Genomic DNA, 25,972 nt, shown 5'->3' with positions numbered 1-25,972 from the left:
AATATGAAATTCTAGGTAGATAGATGGTGACTTTCAGAAGACTAACACTAAATCTCTTTTATTTTTATGATTAACACCTACCACCCCCTGCCAAAAAGACCCCCTAAAAACCCAAAAAGCAGAAACCTCTCCATCTTGACTCTTTGCAGACCATTGATGGAAGTTATGACCTGGTGCTTTGGCTGGGGTGGTATTTTTCGGATTTAACTCTCTTCTGCATTCCTCTCTATTCATCTGGGGCCTCCTAGACATTCAGGGCTAAGTTCAAATAGCATTTTGCCCCTTGTAGATACTCAGTTGAGGGTAATTCAGTGGAACAAAGTAGATCAGGTAATTGAATTAACTTTTAAAACACACACTGAAATTTGTTTTTTCAGATTAGTATTAAGGAATACAAATTTATGCTGTGACCTGGTACCTAAAATTATTGACCAGCCTAGGACCTCATTTTGAATTAACAGGAAAAAAAAAAAAAAAAAAAAAGCCCATTGCAGAATCAGTAGAGGTGATAATCATGTTTTTTCAAGGGAAATTGTAAATTGGTCTGGACTTTAGCAACCTCTGGACTTCAGCGTTCATGGAGGGGAAAGGAAAAGGTCTAAAGATCTTCAGGCCAACTTGGTGGCTCAGACTTTCTTTTCAAAGTCCTTTGATATGTGTTTATTAGTTAAGTTTGCAGTTCTCTAAATGCTATCACTCCTACTATTTGCATTGGACCCCTGCCACGTCTCCATCCGTAGCAGATGGATTCTTCCCTTCCATCCCCATATACATTCTTCAGGGTTGGTTACTTTCTGATTGACACTGGGAGTGAGACTGCAGAAAGGGGGAGGGTGCAGAAGAGGGATTGGGTTTATTTGATTTTGTTTCTGTATTTCTCTTAAGCTTATTGGAGTGCAAATGGCAGGCTAAGAAGTGGTCAAATATACTGCTGCACAGGATTCTGGAGGATTTTTTTCCGAAGTGATACTGCGAAAGATGGTTAGTTTTAGAGATTTTTGCTGTCACCTCATGTTTTCTTTTGCTTCCCCTCCTCTTGGACACTGGTTTAGGTGTTCCCAGTGTAATATTTAGACCAGAACACATTTTGGTTACCCTCTGACCTGTGCCAGTGACAGGTACAGAGTCACAGTCTGACTTGTGACTCGGCCCAAAGAGGGCTGATAGCTTTGCAGTTGGGAGGCTTTAAAATATTCCTTTAAAATCACATGACCAAGATTGAACTCAGAAGACCCTATGCACACTTGCAGTCACTGGTGAAGGTATTCTTATTAAAAAGATGCCCAGAGGCAACTAGAAATGTGAGTCTCAAGTTCAGGAGAAGCTGGAGATGCATTTGAAGCCATAGATGTGGATGAGGTCACTTGGGGAATGGGTACAGAGGGAGTGGAGTTGAGTTATCTTTTTTACCATTGTGGCTGAATTAACTCTGTGCCCTTGGTCCCGGAGTAGAAGGAGAGGATGCTTTCTCCCAGGCTTCCTCAGGCCCCTGAAGTAGCAGTGGGGCGGTGGTTCCTGGTTTGTGTCCTTTCAGGAGGAGAGCTTCCTGCTCCTTGGTTTCCATGGCACCACTGGCCCCTCCTCCTCCTCTTCCTCCATCTCTTTTCTGGCTCCTCTTGCTTGCCGACCCCTTAAGTGTTCGTGCTTTTTAGACTCCTTTTAAGATACTCTCCTCCACTCATTCTCTATATCCATTCCCCGAGGGACCGAGTCATTTACACCGATGGCTTCACGTTCCTGTGACCACTGAAAATGCATCTCCGTCCTCTTCGGAATCTCAGGCTCTTAATTCTGGTTTGCTTCCTGGGCATCTCCACCTGAGTATGTCCCATAGGTACTTCCAACTGATGTCCCCTACAGTATTCGGGATCCCCCCACCTTCACTTTAACCAAACTTCTCCACCCAAATAGGAACCCCCTCTAGTTTCACCAGTTTTGAACACCCCACAGTCACCTATTTGACCAAACCAGAAACATCCTCTCCACCTTACCTCTTATATCTTCTTGTTCTACTGTCTTGTCTGTCTCCGTTCTGCGTCTGAAATGCTTTCCTGCATACCCATTAGCCTGGCTGTAGCTGAGTTCACACTCTCAGTGTTTGTCTCTTGGTCTATAATATAAAAAATAATCCCCTAACTGGTTTCATGCCTCAAACTGCACTGCTTTTTAGATCTGTTTTCCCCTTTAAGCAAAGTGGTCCTCTGGAACTATAAATCAGCCCATGGCACACCCTTGCCTACAATATCTCAGTGATCCCCTGTTATTTACAAGGTGAAGTTCTGATGCTGTGACATTGTGGACAAGGCCTTTCAGCATCTGACCTGCCCGACACCCTCCCTCCCACACCCCCAGCCACGCCAAATTGTTCCCTCTATGCTTTTTTAACCTCTCTGTCTTTGCACCTGCTGTTCCTTCTGCTTGGAATGTCTTTTCCTTCTGCATTTGCTTGACTGAATTCTACTCATCCTTTAAGTTTACTCAAATGCCATCTCCTCTGTGAGCCCTTCCTGTCTGCTCTTGGAAGTTAAGCATTTATTCTTCGGTTCCCCTTTGCCTGTTCAGACCTCAGTTATGCTATTTGTCACATTGCTGTCATTATTTGTTTATACGATGCCTCCCCAAGTGTATGCTGGGCCCCCTGGTGTAGCATAGTTCATGGTACATAATAAGTGCTTAGGAAATTTTATTTGAGAAATGAATATTGTATTTGCATCGTGGTTTCCCCCGTGTAGGACATTTTCACCTCTATTACATTTCATCCTGATGATGTCCCTGTGATGCAAATACTTTGATCCTCGTTTGATAGATGAGGAAGTTGAGTCATAGGAGGAAATTGAGTCATAGAGATGTTAGATTATTTGCCTATAGCTCCACAACCAAGTTGGTGGCAAAGCCAGGAACAGACTCCAGATTTTCTGATCCTTGTAAAGTCAGGCCCAGATTTAGATATGGGATTCTGCTTTTAGTCAGACGGTGGTTTGGTCTTTTAACTATTCCATTAAGTTCACTAATTGTGTGTGTGTGTGTGTGTGTGTGTGTGTGTGTGTGTGTGTAGCCCATGGTGACAGGTGAGGCATCCATGGCATCACTGATTCTTAGAATTGTAAGTTAGGCAGTTTGTTATCTTACAGATGAGAAAATTCTATACCCGAGAAGTTCACAAGCTACTATTAGTGGCAGAACCCAAATCTCCTGACGATTAGTCACGTGTTATCCTTCTTACTACATGTTGGGCAATCCTCAGTTCTACTGGACAGAGTTTTATGGTTGAATCTCATGGGTTGTTAGCAGGACTTGTTGAGCCATTAGGCCAGTGAATTCTTGGGAAGAGCCTACCTTTGGAGCAGAAAGGATATCATTTCTGTGACCATTAAGGTCCATGAAAGTGATAGAACCCAGAAGGGAAAGAATCAAATGATGACGTTGTTTCGTTGGTTACCCCACTTTCCAGACCATATTCCTTCTCTTCCAGTGGGCTTCCTGGATTCTTGAGCATGTGCCATTTTGAAATAAAACCAAGGCATCTAATTAGGCTGATGGTATGTTCAGTAGTCAGAAGGATTGTGGTGTCCTGGTGTAAGTAGAGTATATAGCATGTTGGGCCTCAAGAGGACAACATCCCAGTTACCTGGAAAGAGACATGGAACTGACATCGGTGGTATCTCTGTCCCTGCTGCTGGGCTCTCCCTCTCTGTACATATATATGTATGCATGTAATAGAGATCATGTAAATTTATAACCATATACACGTGTATGTGGAAAAGCCAATACTTTATACATTTTACGCAGACAAAAGAAAAATCTTCAACTGTCATTACTGATTAGATAATTCAGCACGAAGCCAGCAGACAAAAATCTTTAAAACTTTACATCTGCTTCTGGAAAAGAAGGTTTAATTTTAAACACCTGAAGGTTCTTTTTTTTTAATATTTAAAAAAATATTGAGCTGGTGTCTCTATCATGTTCTTTCATTGAGGGGGCGCTGATGATGAGCTCTGAAAAAATGGCCACCAACCCACTTCCTTGGGTTTGACAAGAATGCACTTTTCTAGTCTGTTGTGCCGTGAAAAAAAAAAAAAGTAAAACTTGCTATCTTCTAACTCCATTTAACACTACTTTAGATTCCCTTTTATATAACAATAACTTGATCCTACTCAAAATACTTGGCACCTTTAGTGACAGAGTGGAATGTAAGAACACTTTAGCAGATCTGAAAGTGAGTAAATGCTGGTTGTTTTGGAATGAAGAGGGTAGAGTTTTCAGTTCTTTATTCAGAGTTCGCAGAAGATAAGAGTACCGAGATTAACACAATAGACTACCTTCATTACACATGGCTGAACAAAGCAATTATCTGTCTATCAAGACTATAGTACCTTGTGCAACAGCGTTTAGGAAGGGTGTATGGATGGGTGGATAAGCGCTATTCCATTGGAAAAGGCTGCTGATGCATGAGGGAATTTTTCTGAGTTTAACTTGTAAACTGTTTTATTTTGGAATTTATATCATGTTACCCTTGCAGTTTAGAGAGAAATGAGGTTGTTATTTTTTTAATGTTGTTGATGGCATTTTTCAGTTCCTTACCCATCTGACTTTTATTAGGGGGGGTTATTTCAAAGACATCTCCTGTTTAAGCACGTTTAAACAATCTGTTTGAGACCTGTTGTGTAGATATAAACACAACAGTCCTTTAATGTAGTAGAACAGACTTCTGACAGACACAGCACATAACAGACATCCATCCATTATTGTTTAAGCCGCTGTTCCTTCCATGCCTGACCTGAGAGGGTAACCACAGAGCTCAGCTGACAGCATTGGCCGCTCGGAAGACACTGACATACCCCGTATTCCTGTCTAGCGAGCAGAGAATTGCAGAGCGGCAGACAATTGGAGAGGCCTTAGACCAGATTAAAACTAAGTACCTTAAATCTGTCTTAATGGCTGTGTTTACCTCTCCTTCTTCTTCATTCCTTTAAAAAAAGTAATCAGGTTTTGCAAGCGTTAAGAAAACCACCTCTTCTTGCCAGCTGGACTAGGTCCAGTTTAAGCAAGACATTCTCCCCCTCCCCCTCTTTTTTCTCCCCTGTCTTTTTCTTTTTTCTTCTTCTATGATCTTCACTGCCATTCAGCACAGCAAGACCAGGCTGCGGGAGCTGGCTGACTTTTTCCTTGGTTATTACTTTTTAACATTTTCTTCCTGTTAACAGAAAGGGGAAAATTGAAAATGATGTTCCTCGGCTGTAGCAGCAAATGTCAAGAGAGGAGCCCTTTGCACTTTTTAATTGCTTCGATGTAGTGCTTTTTTTTCTTTGCTCGAAACACACACACAGTCACACAGCACATGCCCCAAACCGTAATAATGAAAGAGAAACAGAGAAGATCGCATGCTAAGGAAGCTCAGCCAGGATCCAGGAATTGCGTGACAGTCTGTAGGCTAGTTGTCACTAGACTCTTTGAAGAATAATGCCATCCATGTTTAGCTGGATTATTGGCAAATAAACAGTGATGCTTTTTGTTCAACTATGGAAACTACCATTTCCATTGCCTAAAACGTTACCGTTAAGAAAAAAAATCTTTACATCTCTCTGTGGGGTCTCTGTAAAGGCCAGTAACACAAAACTGTGGTGTGTAGGAATATATTATAGTCAAAGAAGGCAAAGGAAATGTTTTCAGAACTAACACACTCGAGTTTTACTAAGTTTTGTGAGTAAAGTGTAGACATAGAGAAAGAGATCTTTTGTTCATTTCCCAGAAACTGAAGGGAGAGATGCGGATTCTGATGGCCCAGGACAGTTGTGGATGTTGGGTTGTAATTAGTAGAACAAGATGTGTTGTGATAAAACGGAGTCAGTAAGACTGGGTATAATGTAACAAAATCTCTGAATTAAGCTTCTCTGCTTTTTCTTATTTTGTTCTTTTTAGGTCTCTTTTCCTTAGCCTTTTTTTCCTTCTTTCCTTGTATGGCAGCCTGGCATATGAAAAAGAGGACAGAGGCTGGTCAGGGGCTAGTGTCCAGTGTCACTGCCTACTTCCGTGACTTCAAGCAAGTCACAGGGGTTTTCTGGGCATCAATTCCTTTTCTAAAATAAAACATGGTCTGGTGAAGTCCACATTCTCTTCCAGCTCTGAAAAATTCGAATTCATATAATCTTATTTTGAATGCGAGTAAAGATGGAAAGAAGCATCCCTTGGAAACAACAGGCAGGCAAAGTCAAGGGTAGCAGGATTGGAACTAGAAAGAAAGTGCCAGAGAATTTAGAGGTAAAGAGGCAGAGTATATTAGAGACGTATTAGGACAGAGGAGAGGGGCTGAGCTGAAGTCAGCCAGGTTCCCGGTTTAGTTCTTTTTCCACCGCCTGCAAAAATATTACATCTCCTCCTGTATATTTCCATTACGCTTTCATCGGGTCTTTCTTTACATTTTTAAAATCCTTTTTTCTCCTTACCTCCCATGAATTTCTCTTTCTTTAGATATTTCATGTTGCTTGACTCCATTATTTCAAGAAAAAGGATTGTACTCAAAGCATATGTTTTTCAGGGGTTATTCCCTGGTGAGCGACTGTCCTTTCTTCCAGATACTTATTCTTTGATTGTCGGGCTCTGCCACAGCCTAAAATCTAAAAGCTATAGAGTAACTTGCATTTATATACATGCGAATTAATATCTCACAATTCTTTCATTTGTGTATTTATCGAAAGATCTTGAATTCTTTAACCTTTACAAGCCTACATTTTGAAAGAGGCTGTCCTTCAATGATCTCTCTCATGCATCTAATTATATTTAAAAAATGACTCCATACGAGTTTGGGAGAGTGAACTTTTTACTCACTGATCTAAACTGGCGCCTCTTATTATTAAAAGAAAGCAAATTCAAGCTTTTAACATTTTTTTCTATGAACTGGAGTTCCTAGAATATTTCTATGGAGTCTATGGCTTAACTATGTAATTATGTCTCTTGAGTAGATTATGTTTTTCTTCCCATAATTATGTTTTTACCCAAGAGACTTGGAAGGCTTCAGACCTCTCTTGGGTGAAATTGTTCTTCTTCTCTTCTTTCTTGATAAACTCTGAATTCTACATGCCTGACTCTGTTCAAGGGCTCGAAAGAGAGCTCTTGAAGATATGTGGTAGTGATTATCATTTTTTTTTTCCTTTAGAAATTGGTTTATATATTAAGAAGGCCCTTAGAGGGAAGATCTGTTAGTTCATTTTTGAAATGCCATCAGAGAAGAATCTCCTGGAAGGGGATTTGTTTATGATCTGTGGTCCTCTGTCTGAAGCCACACACTAACAGTGGTCTAGGGCTGTCTTGTCTCACGGGCCGTCCTGCGTGAGCTCTGGGGCCCCATGCACACATCATATTCCACGGCTGCTAATTTCCAGTGGCTCGGAGGGGCTCCAGGCCTTCCTTAAGCATGAAGACAGTTTCTTAGTCCATTTCATTATTCTAGTCCCGAAATAGTTTTTGACCTGAACCAGACAGCATAGTCTTAGGAAAAAGGATGACTCAGCAGCCTTTCCCAGCAAAGATTAGAGACTCATCAATTTAACTGTGGGAAATGTTGCCCAATAACCAGCCTTTCCGCACCCCCCCCGCCCCTCCTCTCTGACTTTTACTGGACAAAAGGAGAGATAATTCTAAATGTAACAATGTTCTTATTTATTAATTTAACAAGTATTTGTTGTGTGCCTTCTCTGTACCTAGGCTCAAAGTTATGTGTTAGATGTAGGACGTGACACCCATCCTCAGGGAGTTCACAGTCAAGTCCAGGAAAAGCTAAGATATTAGGGTTTGAAATTTTATATAAATATTTTATATCAATTCACAGAAAGTTAATGCTTACTGAATGCCTACTACACTTAAGTATAACCACATGTAGTGGACAAAAAGCAGTTGTAGCTGCTCTCAGTTTGCTGTGATAGAAACCAGAGGCCCTACAGACAGAAAAGACCAGAACAAATGTGGTGACCAGGTTGAGACTGGGAAGGGATTCGGCCAAATGGAGGTACTGGGGAGAGGCAGTTCTAGTGGAGGAGGCAGCTTGGGCAAAGGCACAGGGACTCTGAAGAACTGTGGGGTGTCCAGTGTGAGTGAAGCCTAGGCCGGGAGCAGTATGGTTGGAGCCATTGGAAGAAAGCGTAATAAGGTACATTGAGACCATCTTTTCCAGGTCCTTGTTTACTGGGCTCAGGGGGCTCTGTTTAATTTGATAGACACTGTAAGACGACTGAAAGGGTTGGAGCAGGTACATAACGTTAATGTTAGGATTTAGGGACTGAAAGGACTTTAGAAATTATGGAAACGAACTCTTCGTTTTTGCTAGGTCTCAGAGAGTTCCATTAAACCCTTCCTGTGGTCATACAGCTGGTTGGTGCCCTTTCATATATGCCAGCCTGCTGCTCTGGTATCTTCACCACAAGTGAGAGGTTAGGAGTGGTCCTAGTGGGAATGGAAACTAGGGGCTCATCCCTGTAGATGGGCTAGACCTGCAGAAACTACAGGCATGGGCTTGACCGGATGCTGGGGTCTAGGAAAGGGAGGTGGAAAAGACCTAGGCTGGATTTTGAGCCTGGGAGACTAGAAAACAGTTATATTAATGGAAACAGGGAAATTAGAGGAGAAGCTGGTTGGGACTGTTTGTAGTGGCGTGGGGACGTGTGTCAGGGAGAGGCGAAGAACTTATCTAAACATTGGGTGCATGGCAAGGGTACAGGTCTTCGATTTTTAGACTTTCACAAACCACCAGTGAAATGTAGTCATCTGAATGTAAACAGATAAGAGTTTCACTTTTCTCAATAGTATTTTCATTTTCATGCATATGTAGGAATGCAGAAAATCAAGGTTTTTAACCTAGAGCCTCAATAAAGTATTTGGATCCAAACTTTGCATGGCTTCCCTAAGAACTCACTTGAGTCTGTGTCATCTTCTATTTTTGCGGGAATGTAGTAACGCTCATCCTTAGAGGTAAAATTCCAAGTAATTTCATTTGGAATTGAGTTATGACTTTAAAATTAGTCACCCTGTTCCCTAACCCCTCCCTGCAAACACTCTTTCATGTGCCACTTTCAAGGTAGAGAGATTAGAATTGAAGGCATCATTTTTGTCCCCCCAGAACTGCTGTGGAATAGCGTCTCTGTTGCATATAACCAATTTACTCTGAAAAATGGTAATTCTGGTTCAAGTCCTCTCCCCTGTTCCTTTTTACTCTCTAAGTCATTGTCACAACATTCTTAGATGGTTCTACCCTGTGGCTTGAGCCCTGGGGTATTGGACCAGATCTCATTCTGTCACTTGACTTGCTGGCAGCAAAATTAGCTCATCTCTTCCCAGACGCCCCTCTTCTCCAGGGAGGCCTGATGGCATGACACAGGAGGCTCAGGGGCTGCCAAAGTGTTGTTTTATTGGTCAGGGGATGAAAAGATCTGTCTTAAAAGACAGATTTCCATATATATTGCATCGTTGAAAAGAATTAATGTTGTCAAATGAGAAGTGTCAAGTGATTTGAAGATGGTTTGCCTCTGGTTAGGTTAATATCACATATATGTTCAGCACCATCTTGTCTCACAGGACGTCTGTTATCATGGTTCTGTCATTTGTCCTCCAGCTAGCTTTTCTCCTTCCTTCTCTGGCCATCAGGATCCTCCTCTGCCTTCAAGGACGTAATGATCTCATCGGTGAGGGTTTCCTCTTCCCGTTTAGTCAGCATCAGTTGTTCCCCTGTTCTTCCAACGGCATTTTATTACTTTTTAAAGTTTTTTTTTTTGTGAAAAATTTCAAACATACATTCAGAGAGATTATATTTCATAAAACCCCAGGTACCCATCGCCTTGTTTTATAATTAATAGCATTTTGCTGTATTTGCTTCATTTATTATTTTGCTGAAATATTTTAGAGCAAATACCAGACATCAGGACATTTAACCTCTAGTTACCCGTTCTAAAACCTAAGGGCATACTCTTACATAATCACCAAAAGCACCTCTTCCTTAATATTTTGAAATAGTCCATATTTATATTTTTTCAATTGATCCCCAAACTGTAGCATTTCAGTGATTGTCTCACACAGTCCTTTGCAGTTAGACTTAACTGCTTGCCTTTCTTCCCTACTAGACTGTGCACTGCTTGAGGGCAAGGACATTATCTTATATATTTTCTCCCCGCTCCTCCTTACAATGCCTAGTGAGGCTCACATGGTAGATGCCCAGCACACACTAGCTAGACTAACTGACCTGAATATGGACGCCATACTGATTCCTGATTGATGTTTTATTGCAGATCTGCCTTTTAACTTTATTTTATTTAAACGTTGTATCTTCCTGATACCCAGGATACAAGTAGATAGATACCTAATAAAACAAGTGAGTGTTTAAAACTGATTTAAAATACTGCTGTAAAGAGAAGAGCTGTCAAACGTCATGCCCTAGTGACCAGCTAAATGACCCTTCTGTGCCACGTGAGAGCGGAGGGGCTGTGACATGCCCTGCCTGTTGTGAAAGGCGTACTCTTCTGTAAGTGCACTTGGGCATCCTTCAAGAGGGCTCACTAATTGGCGTAGTGCATCACGCTGTGAATACGGGGCACAGAGCATGAGGTTCTGGCTGAGCGCCCACCCGCCTCTCCAGAGTTGTGAAGCGGTGCTCAATCGACTTTTATAAAAATGGGCAAAATGGGTTACATCAGAGTGGCACGTTTGTTTTCGTAGTTCACATACCACAGTTTCAGAGTCTTCACGGACCAGTTTCAGAAGCGTGATTTTTTAAGCAGAAGTTCTAAAGGCAACATTACCAGCTTTCACCGTGGGTGACTTGCCCTTGGACTGAAAGAGCCGGGTGGGGAAGAATGGGACCATTAGACTATTGGTTGGTGACTTAACCGTTCCTCATGTGTCTTTGCTCTAGGGATGTGTGAATGCTGTGACCTTTTCCATCACACTTTCTTCTTGTGCCCCTGAATTTGTTGCAACAAAAGTCATATTCAGCCAAACACACTGAACTTTTTGAATGAAATTTGTCCTGAAAACTACTTCTTTTTCCACTTGAAATTCACTTTTGACTGTGATTTTCTCTGAATGACTGATGATGTGCTGTTTTAATCTAAAACAAGCTGGTTGCCAAATGGGAGGGAAAAGAGCCCCAGACCAGCAGTCAGAAGACCTGAGTTCTCGTCCTGCCACTAGCTGTGTGACTTTGGGCAAGTCACTTCCCCTCTCAGGAACTCAGAGTCCTCTCCATTAAAGAAGTACCCTGCTCTAAAACTGAGAGTCAAAATGATTTCTCTTGTCCTTTTCAGCACTATGATTCTAAATGGCTTGCAGCAATGCTTAAGAATTATAGTAAGAGCAAATGTGGCTTTTTCGGAAAGCAAGCAAGCAAACAAGCTTTCACTTAAATGAATGTTCTTCAGGGAAATTTCTTAGGAAACATCAATAAAGGCTGGTCTCTAAAAAAGGGGTTTCCCTGCTGGATTCACAAGACTGCCAAATAAGAAGGAAAGCGTTTTTCTGGGAAAGATAGCGCTATAATATGATATCCTGGGCCAGAAAAATTTCTCTCAACCAAGACATTTATCTAAAAGAGGAGAACATTCATTCATTTATTGTATAAACATTTATTGAGCACCTACTGTACGGCAGGGACTGAACTGGGTTGTGAGAATTAGAGCTGTAAACATGCCAGAGCAGTCGTTCTTGTTGGACTCATAGTCTTGCAGGGGAGACAAATCAATGCCTGAGATAATTACAGATTGTGGTTACAGCCATCAAGGAAATAAACAGGGTGTGCTCAAGGGGAGGGCACCTACTCTGGGTCTAGTAGGCAGGCACCTCTCATAGGAGGTGGTGTTCACCCTGAGGTCTAAGGGATGAGAAGCAGTGGGCTGTACAAAGAATCCCAGGGAGAGCATTTCAGGAAAATGGAAAAGTCCTGGAATGGGACACTAAGGGAGACAATGGCAGAGGCCCAGAGAGACATGATGGGGTCCTGGGTGAGGGTTGTGCTGGTGGAACTGAACAGATTCGAGATAGACTTTTAAGATGGAAATAACAAAATCTGTTAATGGATTGAATGTAAGGGGAAATCAAGGAAAGTGTTAAGGTTTTTGGCTTCAGGGGTTGAGTGGCTGGTGCCATTTACTGAGATGGGGGACTCTTAGGGAGGAACGGGGTTTCTTGGAGAGAAGAAGCAAGAATTGTGTCTTAAATATGCTGAATTTAAGATACCTTTGAGATGTCCCAGGGGAGAGTCAAAGTCAAGTAGGCAGAGGGACACACAAACCTGGAACTCAGGACAGAGGTCAGGGCTCACCCTAGTGATGGGGGAGGCATGGACGTGAGTCGGTGGCCTTGAGCGAGTGGGGTTGTGGGATCGTCCTGGGCTGTGGCTCTCTACCTCAGCTGCACGTTGGACTATGTTGTGAGCTTTTAAAGAATAACTTTCCCCAGGACCCTCTTCCAGAGCTCCCGATTTAATTGAGCTGATGGACATCTATATTTTTCAAAGCTCCGTAGAGGATATTTTTATTCAGCTTGGATGGGAGAGCCACTGATCAAGGCAGGCAGTGCAACTAGGAAAGGAGATCCCGGACCGAGCTTTTGCATAGTCTTAGATATGCAAGACTGTGCAACATGGAGACAGCAGTTCTCCATTCTTTACAGCTTCCTCCTGCTTGGAAGATCCACTCTTTGGCCCTTTGGATGAGGTTTGGTTCTCCCTGTACCGTGGCAGAGTACCCTGTCCTTGATTTAAGTCGGTGTGCCCTTTGTCTTCCGAGTCCCCAGTTTCCGAAGGGACGGCTTGGGTGCTGAGGATTTAAGTACCTCTTCTTTCAGCCCGTCATTCCTGTGTCACCCTGATGTGGTTTAGCGGTAGCAGTTATTTGTCATGGTTGAAAGATGAAGAACCCGTTCGGCTTTTGCTCTTCATTCTCCTGTAAGAATTTTGTTGTGGTCGTGGTGGTGGCTGTGAAGGGGCAGACGTTCTAGGAAGAAAAATGGGTATGTTTTTTGTATAGATGCAGCTGCAGATAGATGTTCCCCGAATTACTCTAGGGTGTGTGTAGATACTCGGTAGCTTGCCTTCGAAGATCGTTTCCAAAAGGTGATGGAGGCTTTTCAAATTTCACCTGCCCTTAAATTTCTCACACACATCCGTGCTCCTCCAAGTCCTTTATTCTTGCCTACGACCTCCTATTACTGCCCCGAAGCACCGGACTCAGAGAAAATAAACGTGTCCTCGCACATTTGTATACTGAGTTCACATCTCATACGGTCTCCATGAAAACCTAACGAAAGGGCTGTAGAAAGCAGAGGCAAAGCTTATTAAATTTTCTTGTGACCCATGGCCCACATAAAGCCCCAGTATATAAAGGAACCATGCAAGATCGTGTAGCCCTCCCCCCACCCCAGCCCTCAGGGAATCTGCCATTCCAAAAATATGGCCTATTAAATAACTTCCAGGGACAATTCCATAAGCTTTCTTGTTAATGTTTACAGCTGTATCAACACCACAGCAATCCTTTTTTTTTTTTTTTGATATGTGTATGAGGAACAGAATCCATGGATCTAACTGTGACAAGTACTGTATGATTCTCTAATCGTGAACCTTGTAAGACACAGCGAGGTGTACTGATGGAAGTTTGTTTAGGGTAATGGGTGAGCTATTAACTTTGTAACTGAATCCTTGCTGCTGCTTCTGCCTGCCTTGAAAACCAGCCTGACACCTCCCAGGGCTTAGTCCTCAGGTGCCTCACTCTGGCGATCTGGATATTTTCAGTCCTTCGTAGCAGCTGGGAGAGGAAGGGAGAAGCTGGGAGCCAGCATGGATGGAGCCACATGATGTGTGGAAGGCTGAGTCCATTAGGACCCGGGCTGCATCCTGGTCCAGGCTGAGCTAGTCAATAGCTAAGACCCATGGGCTAGTTGTCTTATCTCTGCAGGCCTTGGTCACTTCATCTATGAACACCTCACTTCCTGGGGTCTGGGAGCTGTTTTGGGTAATCCCTGAAGGTCCTTTAGATTTCGAATATCTATGTGTAATCTGGATAAAAAGTCATAAATGGTGGGGAAAACAACTATCAGTAAGCAATGAGTTTCCCTAGTTTTTCCTGATCATTTTTCTCCCAATCTTAGCCCCTCAGTTGTAGCCCACGCCCCAGACTTACACTGGCAGGAAATAGGGTGGTGGGTGCATTTCAGTTAATGGGCCTTAGTTGGAACATGTTTGGCTGGGGAGACAGCTACACTCCTATTACCAAGCCTTGGCTTCCTGTCTGTTTTCTTTGGGCTGGGTAGGCAATGAAAAAGGAGACAGGAAAATACATTTGGGGGCAAGTAAAATAAGGAATTTGTCTTAGGAAGACAGCTTATAGTTGGGAAATTCTAATGTTCAGCTTAACCCTGTCCTGATATATTCCTCTTGTCCTGTACTAAGTGGGAGGAGACCAGGTGTTCTTGCTACTTGTAGAATCTACCTTCCCCTTCTCGAAGGCTCTTAATCCTCCTTCAAGGTTTTCTTCTGTTATAGATACTACTCCTAATGCCCTTAATTTTTCCTGCAAATTCTTCTTCTAGCCATCATCTTAAATGGCTCTTCTTTGAATCAGCTTCAGTTACTTAACATTTTACTAAACTGTTGGGGCAACATACCAGGGCTTCACTGGTACAGAATATGGAATATATTTCTGTTTAGGCAGTAGGCATTAGTGTACTTGTTCACCACAGTCCCACTCTACGGATTTACACTTAACCAATGTCGCATCAAGATTCAGGTGTTTTCCAGTTATACCTGCACCAAGGCAATACCATGCTCTTTGCTAAGAATGATTGGATGATTTTTAAAAAGTCTTAGTACCTTGGTTATACTTCAACTTACATAGTTCTTTAATATCTAGAATTTCTGTGGATTTTACACTTGAATAAACTAGAAGAGAGACAAAGTGAGGTTTTTGGTTTTTTTTTTTTTAAATAGTGGATTCTCACATTCACATGGTAACCCAAAGGGTATTTTTCAGTTTCTCTTACAGAACCACAGTACTAGATTTAAAATAAAAAAAGCATTCTCTCTGATTTAACATAGTTTATTATACGCTTTCAGGCTTTGGCGTATCACAAAATATCCACATTCCTCTCGAGGATTTGAGTTTCCTTGCCTGTATTTCTGTTTTCCTCTTAAAGGGGTTCTCGGTTTGAGTTTTAATTTTTCAGAAAGGAGTCTCCATAAGGTACAGTGGTAACATAAAAAAGAAAAAGTCACTTATGGTCATCATGGAAATGTCCCTTTAACAGATGTGTTTGTCTCTGTTTCTGCCCCAAGTATGGCCCACTGTGTGTCCCATGCACAGATTCTGAAGTTTCAGGGGAGGTTTCCTCCTTCATGAAATGAGCAAACACAGCCCAGGACACAGTCACCTTTCCCAGCCTCCCCGAGAGGCCAGAGGGGGTGCCCAGAGAGTCCCTCTTGGGCTCTGGTGTCTGGGCCTCACCGCTGATGCTTGGCCCCGAGTCACCCTCTGGGCCCCTCCGCTCTCCATTCCTAGAACAGAACTAGGGATGCTTGCCACCGGACGATGCTTATTACAAAGCCCTTTGGAATGGAAGGCATTATATAGACGCATCATTATAAAGATCAGTATTGACAATTCCTTGGCTTAAACCCCTAGTATGTATGTTCACGTATCTATTTAGCATGGTCAATTGTTCAGCTAATTAATATGCTTTTATTTTATGATTTGCTGTTTCCAGGGCACAGACAGAAGCTTGATGACTCTAAACCTAGTTTGTTCTCTGACCGCCTCAGTGATTTAGGGCGCATCCCTCATCCCAGTATGAGAGTAGGTGTCCCGCCTCAGAACCCACGGCCCTCCCTGAACTCTGCACCAAGTCCTTTTAATCCACAAGGACAGAGTCAGATTACAGGTAAGACAGACTCATAGGTCTCACTTTCGCAGACTCCGGCAGGCTGGGGGTGAGGGGCTGCCTGACAGATGAGACGCGTTCACTTCAAAGCTTCTGGAGCTGGGAAATGGCTTATGATGAAAGAAATCAACACTTGAAGACACTGGCCTTCTTTTTTTTTTCTTTTTAATAAAAACCAAATACCAGTATTCACTGACTTCGGGATAAATTTTGGAGGAAGTTTCTACTGATGCTGTCCTCTGTGGCGATGTCAGTCTGCACACTGGTGGGACGGTAATACCATGCTGTCTGGGAGAATGTTTGTTGTCAGTTTCTATATTGTGTCCAGGTGGCGCAGGGGATAACATCACACCCTCACTATTAGAAAATTAGCATTACCGTCTCAGATCTGGGCTAATGTTTCTTACATGTATAACTGTTTCATTAAGTTGGCTGGAAAATTGCCCTGGGCTAACAGGTAGCCTTAATTGGTGGTTATAAGGCAAGACCAAGGAGCGGCCCATCGGGCAGACAGACGTCCCCTCTGATTCACATTGAGCTCCCGTTCTTCATGTGACATTTCTCTTTATACATTCCAGTGTGCTGCTTGCTTTACCTTTCTTCTTAAAAATGAATATCAGCATCGCATTACAGATTAATCATTCACATTTGGTGCGTTAAGACTCCCAACCCTTTTTTTTTTCCTGCCCCACTTGGGCAAAAGCAGATCTTCCTGTAGGACTAGTCTGCTTGCTTTTATGCCATGGTGACAAGAGAGTGCGCTAATCATCATAGGTCTTTAATTTGCAGATCACAGTACTGAGAGCAGCAAGGAGCTCAACATGTCATCTAGTTACTATTGTTGGCAGAGCGACTAGATGGGAAGGAAAATAACTCAAAATGTACAATAAACTCTCAACTTGGATCTTTTCTAATGGTTAGGTTTTTGTCTGTAGCCGTTAGGTTTTGAGTGTCTTTAACGGTTTATAAGCATAATTGTTTATAAACGAAATGACCTATCTCTCCTTCTGTCCTGCCCTTATTAGGTGTTATGTCTTTTTGGATATTTACTTAGGTTTCTGTGGGTCTATGTATATTAGTCTGAATATATGGATATGCCTGAGTATGTATTTTTAAAATAATATAGAATTATAAAAATAAAATATCTAAACACTGAAGAGAACCAGATATCTTCATGAGAGAAGAAACTTAGAACTCTGTGAAGAATAGCCATGTGTTAGGTTTAAATAAATCTCCAGTTATTGAAATGTAGGAGTCAGGTTAGTGTGTTCACTAGACATGGGTCCTCGATGAAAATGCCAGGGTGAAATTCACACCAACTTGTGAATTTGAAGCTTGTCGCTATGCGTGCTACTACATTTAAAGTAATGGACTTAATTTTTTTATTTTTTATTTTTTTATTGACATATAGTTTTTACAATATTATATTAGTTTCAGATGTACAACGTAGTGATTCAAACTTTTTATTGATTATACTCTGTTTATAGTTATTATAAAATATTGGCTGTATTTGCCATGCTACATAATACATCCTTATGGCTTATTTATTTTATATACAGTAGTTGGTTAAAGTGATGGATTTTAGATCATTGATTAAGGTTCATAATAGCTGTCCTTTTGTCTTTATAGTAATCCTTAGCTTCTGTGTGTGTGTGTGTGTGTGTGTGTGTATGTGTGTAGAAGTATGTGTATACATATATAAAAGTGTTTATATATGATTTGTAAGGGACTTATGATGGCTAATAAGATATATATAAGAAAAATATATGTTCTATGATTTGGCAACCCCTGGGTTCTTTAAATGTGTGATTTCTATATTTTAATCCTTAACTGTTTACTAATTATATTTTGCTGATGGCTAAAGCCTTTAAAATGGCCTTCGGAACCTGTGTGCTGCTAGATTCATTTAAGAAGATGCTTTTCTCAAGGCTTTGTCCTCAAACCTAAAGATGACACCAGAAAAGAGGACCCAGAGGACATTTTAGAATCCAAAGACCCCTTAGGTATCATTAACCAAAAGCTAGGTAAACGTTGTGAAGAGGATCTACATTTTAGCAGCACCCCTGACCCCACATACGAGTGCAGAGAGGGAGGCTCCGAGGAGGCCCAGGGCACGTTGCTGCCAGGTGAGCATGTGAGCCGAGCAAAAGCCTGGCCACCTGCACCGACCCTGCTCACCTCCGGGCATCAGCCTCCTCCCCGTCGGGAGGCTCACGGAGGTTAAGCTCCTTGTCTGCAGTTTTACAGCACGTTAGTGACAGAGCAGAATTCGGTCTCTTGACTCCTAAGGCAGTATGTTTGGTCTTATACAATATCATGCTGCAGTTCCATCATGATCATTTAAAAACAGTATTTCAATATTCACTGGATGTATTCTTAAAAATGAAAATATCACTTTCTGGAATTATAGTACAAGAGTATTAGCTCTGCATTTTGGGATGATGGCATCAGTAGAATTGATTCATAGATGAGTCTCCTCATTTTCTTAAGCATCCACAAGGTATTGGGCCCTAAAACTTCCTTGAACTTCCCAAATTTGCAGACTTACACACATATTCATGCCGCCCCTACCCACTGTTGGCCACATGCCCTTTCTTTAAACCCCAGCATGTCATTAGTGAGACAAGTATCTACCCATAACCAAGGATGTGTGGCGTTCTACAATGACCTGGATTATTAGGACAACCCAGAAACATCCGTAGCAGCAGCAACTTCAAAGTGAATTGAATAGATCATTTTTTTCTCCCTGGATTAATTTTCTTACTTATTTAATAAGTGTGAGTTAGAGTGAACCACATGTAGAGAATTGGGACTTAGGGAACACGGGGGAGAGCAGAAAAGTTCTGTCCTTGAGTTAAAATCGAAGTGAAGAGTTATCTTTCCCAGCCCTTGCACAGCCACATTCTATCCCAAGGCTATAATGTACACATCTTCCCTCTGTACCCCCTGACTTACACTGTTCTATCTATGGCGGTCTTTTTCTGTTGACAAGATCCACCCATCCTTCAAGGTCACTGTTATCTTCTTCATGAAAGTCTTGGAACCTTCATCTAGAGGCCGCCTCTCCATCCTCTAAGCTTCAGTTGAGATAGCCTTATTTTATGGCTTCTGTGTATCTCCCCTCTAGATTAGAAATTCTCTGAGGGATTTATTCCAGGCATTTATTTTCTTTTGTGCCTAGCACAGTGGTAGCTAGCGTCTCATTAAATGTTGAATGAATGAAAGTTTAGATAAGAAGAAATCATTGCAAGAAGGGTTGGACTATCATGCCTGGTTCGTGTTGACCGTTCTTTCTGATTTCCTATCCCAGGGTGCCTTTGTTCCCTTCCGATGAACAATAACAGCAGAAATCACATTTCAGTAGAACACGTACATGGTTAAACCATTTGGTATCATTTCAGTTTAGGGTCTACATTTTCACATGATTAAATTTAAATTCTCCTTAAGAGACTGGATTTTGTAACTTCTTTGCAATATGCCACACCTGCATTTTAGTTCACGTAATACTTTGGATAAAGGTATTTGTAACAGAAAGGGCCCAGTTATCTCTCATCGATCGGCTTGGCTCTCTTGATAGCTCAAGCTCTTACCCCCAAACTACAGACAATGATCATGGTTGTATAGTCACTATGAGTTCTCCCACATGCCAGCATAAAAGGCAAGTCGAACTCCCAGAAGCGTGGAATGAAATTAGGAGTTGTAAAGTGAAGAAGTCCTAAGCCTTTAGTGTTTCATATTAGTGTGTCTTGCAGTTCCTAGGGCTCAAGGTCCTGGCCATGTGGTAGGCTGGCTTCTTTGCAGTGCCGGTCTGACCTGTCACTCTGTTGAGGTCTTTAATGGCTGACGTTCTGCCTGAGGGCCCAGGGCCTCCCCACGGCTTCCTGAGGAAGTTGCTTCCTCTGCACCTCTTTTCTTTTTTAATCTTTCAGACATCAGTTGCCTGTCTCTGGGTGCTAGGAAACACCTAGCTTGTCACAAATGTCCACATCTTTTGATTCAGAACATGGTGGTAGCAGTGGAGTAGGGAGACTATGTTAGGAGATGTTGCTCAAGATAAGCACTGTTTTGAACTCAGTACTCTCTGGATGGGTGAGCCGCATCTAGAGGAAAAAAAAGCTGACTCAGGCCCTTGGCCGATTGGGAAATTCATGTAACCTTGGGGGTGGGCATTCTGCGATTCTGTTATTCATTCCTAAAAACATATTTATTGAGTGCTTATTTTTTGCCAGGCATTAATGTAAGAGAACGAGATAGTATAGTTTCTCTTCACCAGGGGCTCACATTTTAGTGACATATAGTCAGCGATTGGGTCAATAAGCATACATGCAAGATAATTTCAGATAATAATAGAAGCTTTGGGGAAATGAAATAGAGTAATGGGAGAGACAGCAGTGTGGGGAGGGAAGAAGCTAATTTTGATTGGAAAGTTTGAAGAGCTTTGAAGATCTCTGAGGAACAGCATTTCTGGCCGAGGGGAAACTCAGGCAAAGGCTCTCAGGGAGCGGTGATGCGGTGTGTGCAGGGGACAGGAAGGTCAGGGTAGGTAGAGCAGAGTGAAAAAGGGGAGCGGCCAGGGGCTCGATTAAGGAGAGTCTTCAAGGCCCTGGTAAGGAGTGTGGGTTTTGTCCAGACCGCAGTGGGGCGCTATGGAAGGATGTGAAGCAAGAGAATGACATTATCTAATTCACATGCTTTTAAGGACTCCTTTGGCTGCTGTGTGAAGCATGGATCATAAGGGGGCAGTGGTAGGAGCAGGGTCTTCCTTGAGGAAGAGACTGCACTAGCCCCAGAGGGAATTAAGGATGGTCGCATTCAGAACTCAGGTCAAACGCTGGCACCTCTGTCAGGCCTCTTCCAACCCACCCAAGCTGAGTCTAAGGCTCCCACACCACCATTGCACATGGTGACAATTATTTGTGTACACGTCTGTCTCCTCCGTCAGAGTTTGAACTTTCAAAGTCTAGGGCCATGTTTTACTGACCTCTGTGTCCCCGTTGTCTTCTATGGTGCCCACTGCTTGGTGACTTTCGGTTTGGTGATGAACGAATGAACAGGTGTTTGACTTTTTCAGGAAGTGTGACCCATTATTATCCTACCCTGAATATTTTTCTAGTACCTATTTGATTGGATTACTCTTAGCTGCCATTTATTGACTGTGTATCGTATAGCAGGCATTTCTCACAACGGTTCTATAAGATGGGTAGCGTTGTTGTGAAAACTGAGGGTCCGAGAGGCTAGTAACTTGCTCAAGGTCCCACTTACACACCAGTGAGTCATAAATACAGGAATTAAGGCCAGATTTATGTAGCTGGAGGGTCCTGTGCACTCAACCACCAGGCACCCTCAGGAAGCTGAAGCGTACGTCTCTCTTGGCCCAGTTTCCTCCCATTTCAGACTTTCATTTGTGCAGCTCTTTACCACTTACAAACTAGTTTTACATAAAGTTCTTGTTAAAGCCTTAAAACAATTCTGTAAAGTACATATTTTATAGGTGGAGGAAATGGACTCTTTGAGAAATGAGCTGCTAAAGGCCTCTTGAGCTACTGTAGTTGACTGTGAGTTCCAGACTCTTAGCGGGCAACCAGCCTCATGGCCATTGAGTCGGCCATGTTGCTGACTGTCTAAGTGGCACGTGTCCTCATGGACCTATGTCTTTTTCTTTCTCCATCAGATATTATTTAGGATCCTCAGAGACGAAATGTTCATAAAAGGGATGCATTAGGAGTATCTGAATTAAGCTTTAAAATGCAATATAATTTTGCTTTTGCTAATTAAAGGACAGTTATATATGAGCCTATATTCAAGGTAACCTTTTTAGGGATATCTTGAAAATCAACTTGCCAGGCATCATGTAGGATGATGATGATCTTAACAGCAGTTACCTTGCCTGAAGCGAAGTCGTTTCCGCCCAACTTCAGTCCGCTGCTGTGTCCCCTTGGCAAACATGCTCCTTTAAGCATTAAGAGGATTCTGGCCAGCTGGGCTTCAGCTGTGTATGTGTTTGGCTGTTTTAGCCCTCAGGCCGCTGTGCTTGCACTGAAACATTTACTAGCAAAGCCTTTTAGAAATAGGAAAGCACAGCTGAGCAGCCGTGTCCCAAACTACCGTCCTATTCAAGTGCCGAGTGACCCCGTGATTCTTTCGGGTGAAACAAGTTGGGAGGTGAAGCGGGCGAGGGTGGGTGGCTGTGAGCGTGAAGAGGATGAACCCACGAGGGGCACAGTGACTGTTACTGAGCAGGAAGGATGACTGCGGGTGCCTTCAGCGTGAGAAGAATTGTAGGATGTGGGGAGTGGGAGTCAAATGAGGTCCCCTGCCTTACGATCACTGTGGTCCTACTCACCTATAGGCATCTTGTGTCTTAAGGAACTGAAATCACCACACTCAAGGCAGGTGGTTGGAAGTTCTGTTGTTTCAGTTGGGTGGTGCTGTGTTTTCATTTCTGAAGTTACTGCAGAGTCCTGTCCTGCCTTCTTCCTTTGAGATCTTTTGGGCAGAATAGCCAGGAAAATGTGCTGCTGCCACGCACACGTGTGAGCGGGAAAGCTCTTCAGAGGAGGTTGCTGGTTCCAGTTCTTATGAAGAAATAACACAAATCCTGTGTGTGAACACGATTTCACATCTCTTCAACTCTGGCAGCCACCTACTAAGGAAGAGTGGAGTTCAGGTCCAGCCTGGGCTGGCTTTGAAGGATAAAGCTCAGTACGACCCTGTGAAGGGCTGGCTGTCAATGGGCTGTGTGGTCACTGCAACTGTTGGCATCATTCGTAGATGAGCTCCTTAAAGGTCTCTGGACTTCTGTCAGTTGGAATTCCCTATTAACTGAAGATGCTCTGACTTTACTATACTTTTAGAAAAACACAAGACGGGTAATGTTCCAAGAAAAATCAATTTCTTGAGTTCCAAAATCTTGTCATCGTAATGTTCTCCTGTCTGGAATACAAGATGCTCAGTTAATATCGAATCATGATAAGGAGAATCGATCTCCTTCATGATGCCTTTCCTTGTCCTTCCCCAAGACTGTTCCATTTCTAGCCTGACTTCAGGACTCTGCCCAGAGGAAGTCTGGGTTTCGTTCTCTCATTCTTTTCCAAAGCATCACCTTTCTCTTTTTAGTTTTATATTTAGTTTGAGCTTTACATATATGTATATGTGTATATGTGTACACACATGTAGGCGTGTCTTTACTAGTTGCCTGGGGACCCTTCTTGCCCCTTTTTATCTTTTGCTATGGATTCTGGGAAGAATGATCAGAATAGGAGTCTAACTTTGAATGAAATATTCACCCTCCAGGGCTACTCCAGGAGAGGGGCGAGTCAGGCATGCGGTTTGATATAATGGATGCTCTAATGGTGTATTTTGATGTTGAATTGTGGATGGGCACCCAGGCCTTCAAACAGAGAGCTGGAGTTTATTGTACTATGTGGTATTAATAGCAGCAACATTATATTACAGATGTTATCAGTTTGAAAAGTATTTTCATTCCATTTTTTTTCATTTTAATATATGCAGAAGTATTCCAGGAATAAAATTGTATGGCACTATTCCCAGTTAAGACCATCAGATTCTTTCCAGGGCTTTGTTTATTTTGATAAGGACTTGCTTTTTAACTGTTTAAAAACAGTTGGTTGTAACAGATTTCACAGGAGAGTCAGTAAGAGGACAGATTTCACAGAAGAGTCAGTATTGTGAACCCTGTTTAGCGAATAAGAAAACTTAGGCACCAGGAGATTCTGGAACTCTCAGGGCTGAAATTAGAAATCAGTGTCCCGGGAAGGTGAAGTCTGACAAGGTGGTTTTAGGTGGGGAGGGTGTAGGGGAAAGGGTTAGAAGAACAGTACACCTTTGGGGCTGTCAGCAAGGTGAGTGGGGGGACAGGACAGTGACTTTGAGCATCACTGAGGACCCAGGTAAGGACAGAGATGCTGGGAAGAGCCAGTCAGCAGTGATTGTCTCCTGAAGTGGTTGCAGCTTGTGAACAGAAGTGGGCTCTGCAGTGGTTGATGGTCAGTGGGAATGACAGTTTCTCTAGGACTCAGTAGGACTCGGTGCAAGTCAGGGAAACGAGGAAGATGTTGAGCCACTTACCAATGTGGAAGAACGTTCTGGAGGTTGGTAGGTTAGGGTAAAGACAGAAGAACTTCTGAAGAGGAGTTGGCTCATCTTGTGGCCTTGGAGAATGAGCAACAGCCAAGTGGAAAGGTTAGGAGGAAGGATCTGGGGAAATCCAAGCTTCAGTTCAGGTGGGAAGTAGGTGTCCCATGGAAAGGCTGAGGGTAGATGGGAGCTCTTGGCCATTCCTTAACCATTCCTCGTGTGACAGATGGAGGTCCCATGCCTTGTTCCGTCTTCTCCAGGGCTCTGGGCTGACCCTACCTCGAGAAAACACAACCCTCCAGCACTGACCAGTGGGGTAGGGGTCCACTCGTGTTCTGTTAATCCATCTCAAGATTGTGCTGACTTTTTGTCATCCCATCACACTGTGTCTTGCAGTCCATGAAAAACTCTGCTCTTAGGGCAGGCTTCCCCCGTCCCGTCTTGGAGTTGACCAAATGCAGCACTGTACTCTTGTTCTTTGTCGATTTCATTGTGTCACTTTCATCTCCTCCTTCCATCTTGTAGGGTTATCTTATAGTTCTAGCTCCTCATCCAGTATGTTGACTGTTTCTCCCAATTTTGTCTCATCTTGAAGCTTAGGAAGGTTGCTTTTCATTCTTAAAGACTTTGCTGAAGATGCAGGACGTAAGTAGGATTATCATGCCCTTGAATATGCCACTGTGTTCCTCTCTCGAAGCTGACCGTGACCCGTATCAACAACCACTTTCTGGTGGGCCTTTTAACTACCTGTACGTCCCTTTAGAGGTAAGGTGTGTATCTTGCTGAGGTCAACATGCACAGCAGACAGAGGAGCTTTCTTTTAACCTATTGCTCTCGTAATCCTAGGAAACAAGTTTTTAGTGAACCCATTCTGCTTTCTGATAGTCACTTTGGGCATCAAGTGGGAAGTGTTGATTATACACAGGCTTTCGAAAGGGACTCAAGTGTTTTTAGTGGTCTGCAAGCAATGGCTCCAAAAAACTAGTTGCAATTTAGATTTTTACCCGTGGCAATGCCATTCTCAGGAAAGGTAAATGGGGAAAGAGAATGTAAAAGTACTGTCTTATCATGTAGTAAACTTTAAAGTCATTATCTTCAAATAATAACTGTCATGTGGACGAGGAATCCCAGGCAGCGAAGCTACAATGAGGAGTGAGTGGAGTTCCAGGGAGACACGTTTTCCTTAATACAAGGAAGGACTTTGCAGACCCTGCTCTGTCAAAGAGAAGCCCTTTGTCTGCCAGTCTCCATACATTCTTGCAATATTGTGGGGCGTAATTCATCTTGGAGCAGGAACTTGAATTCATTTAAAGCAGTAGGTTGCTCTCTCTTATCTCCTCACGTCTCTTGGACCTTAATTTCCTCTTAAGCATGTTTGTTCTGCTCATTCTATTTGAAGATCATTCTTCCTGATAGGGAAGATTAATTCAGAGTACTGTTGGGTAATTTTCCTTTCTAACAAACATGAGTAAAAATGATGCCTGTTGTTCTCAAACTTTGGCGTGTATTAGCATCACCTGGGGAGCTTGTTACACGTACAGATGCCCAGGCTTTACCCCTGAACCAGAATGTATGAGGTGGAGCCTGCCCAGATCACAGCTGCAGGCCCAAGACCATTGATCGCGGGCTCCCCTTGCCCACCCAGAGCCAATCTGATCCAGCTGAGGCATCTCATGACCTCATCCCCCTGGTTGGACCATGTGCAGAGGCAGCTGAGTGCCTCAGGCTGCTTCCTGGTTCCCTGAGTGCAGCTCCTGGACACCACCCTTGCATCTGTTTCAGCTGCTGTTTTCCCTACACACCCTTCCCTGTGTGTGTCCTGGGCTGGACTTCTGCCCTGTTTCTATTATGATGCTGTCAGAGGGAGATTATAAAAATGTGAATCTGATGATGTCACCCCATACTTAAAAACACCCCCGTGACCTTCCATTGCACTTAGGATAAAGACCAAAACCTCTCGCGTGGCCCA

The 25,972-nt window shown here is 42.9% G+C and overlaps 1 protein-coding gene across 4 annotated transcripts in view; it reads left to right on the top strand.

Annotated features, from left to right (window-relative positions):
- RUNX2 (RUNX family transcription factor 2) overlaps positions 1-25,972 on the top strand; it is a 224,795-nt gene that overhangs the window by 154,179 nt on the left and 44,644 nt on the right. For 3 of the 4 annotated variants that reach the window (XM_082412484.1, XM_082412483.1, XM_082412485.1), the window contains exon 6: positions 15,733-15,906. The exons of the other annotated variant lie outside the window; for it this stretch is intronic. In XM_082412484.1, coding sequence (XP_082268610.1) covers positions 15,733-15,906 — 174 coding nt within the window. The remainder of the gene's footprint in view (positions 1-15,732; positions 15,907-25,972) is intronic. 4 annotated transcript variants of the gene reach the window in all.

Source organism: Balaenoptera physalus, assembly GCF_965194825.1.
Source record: "Balaenoptera physalus genome assembly, chromosome: 11".
Lineage (NCBI taxonomy): Eukaryota > Metazoa > Chordata > Mammalia > Artiodactyla > Balaenopteridae > Balaenoptera > Balaenoptera physalus.
The sequence above is the reverse complement of the archived record's forward strand: the minus strand, read 5'-3'. Positions and strand labels throughout refer to the sequence as shown.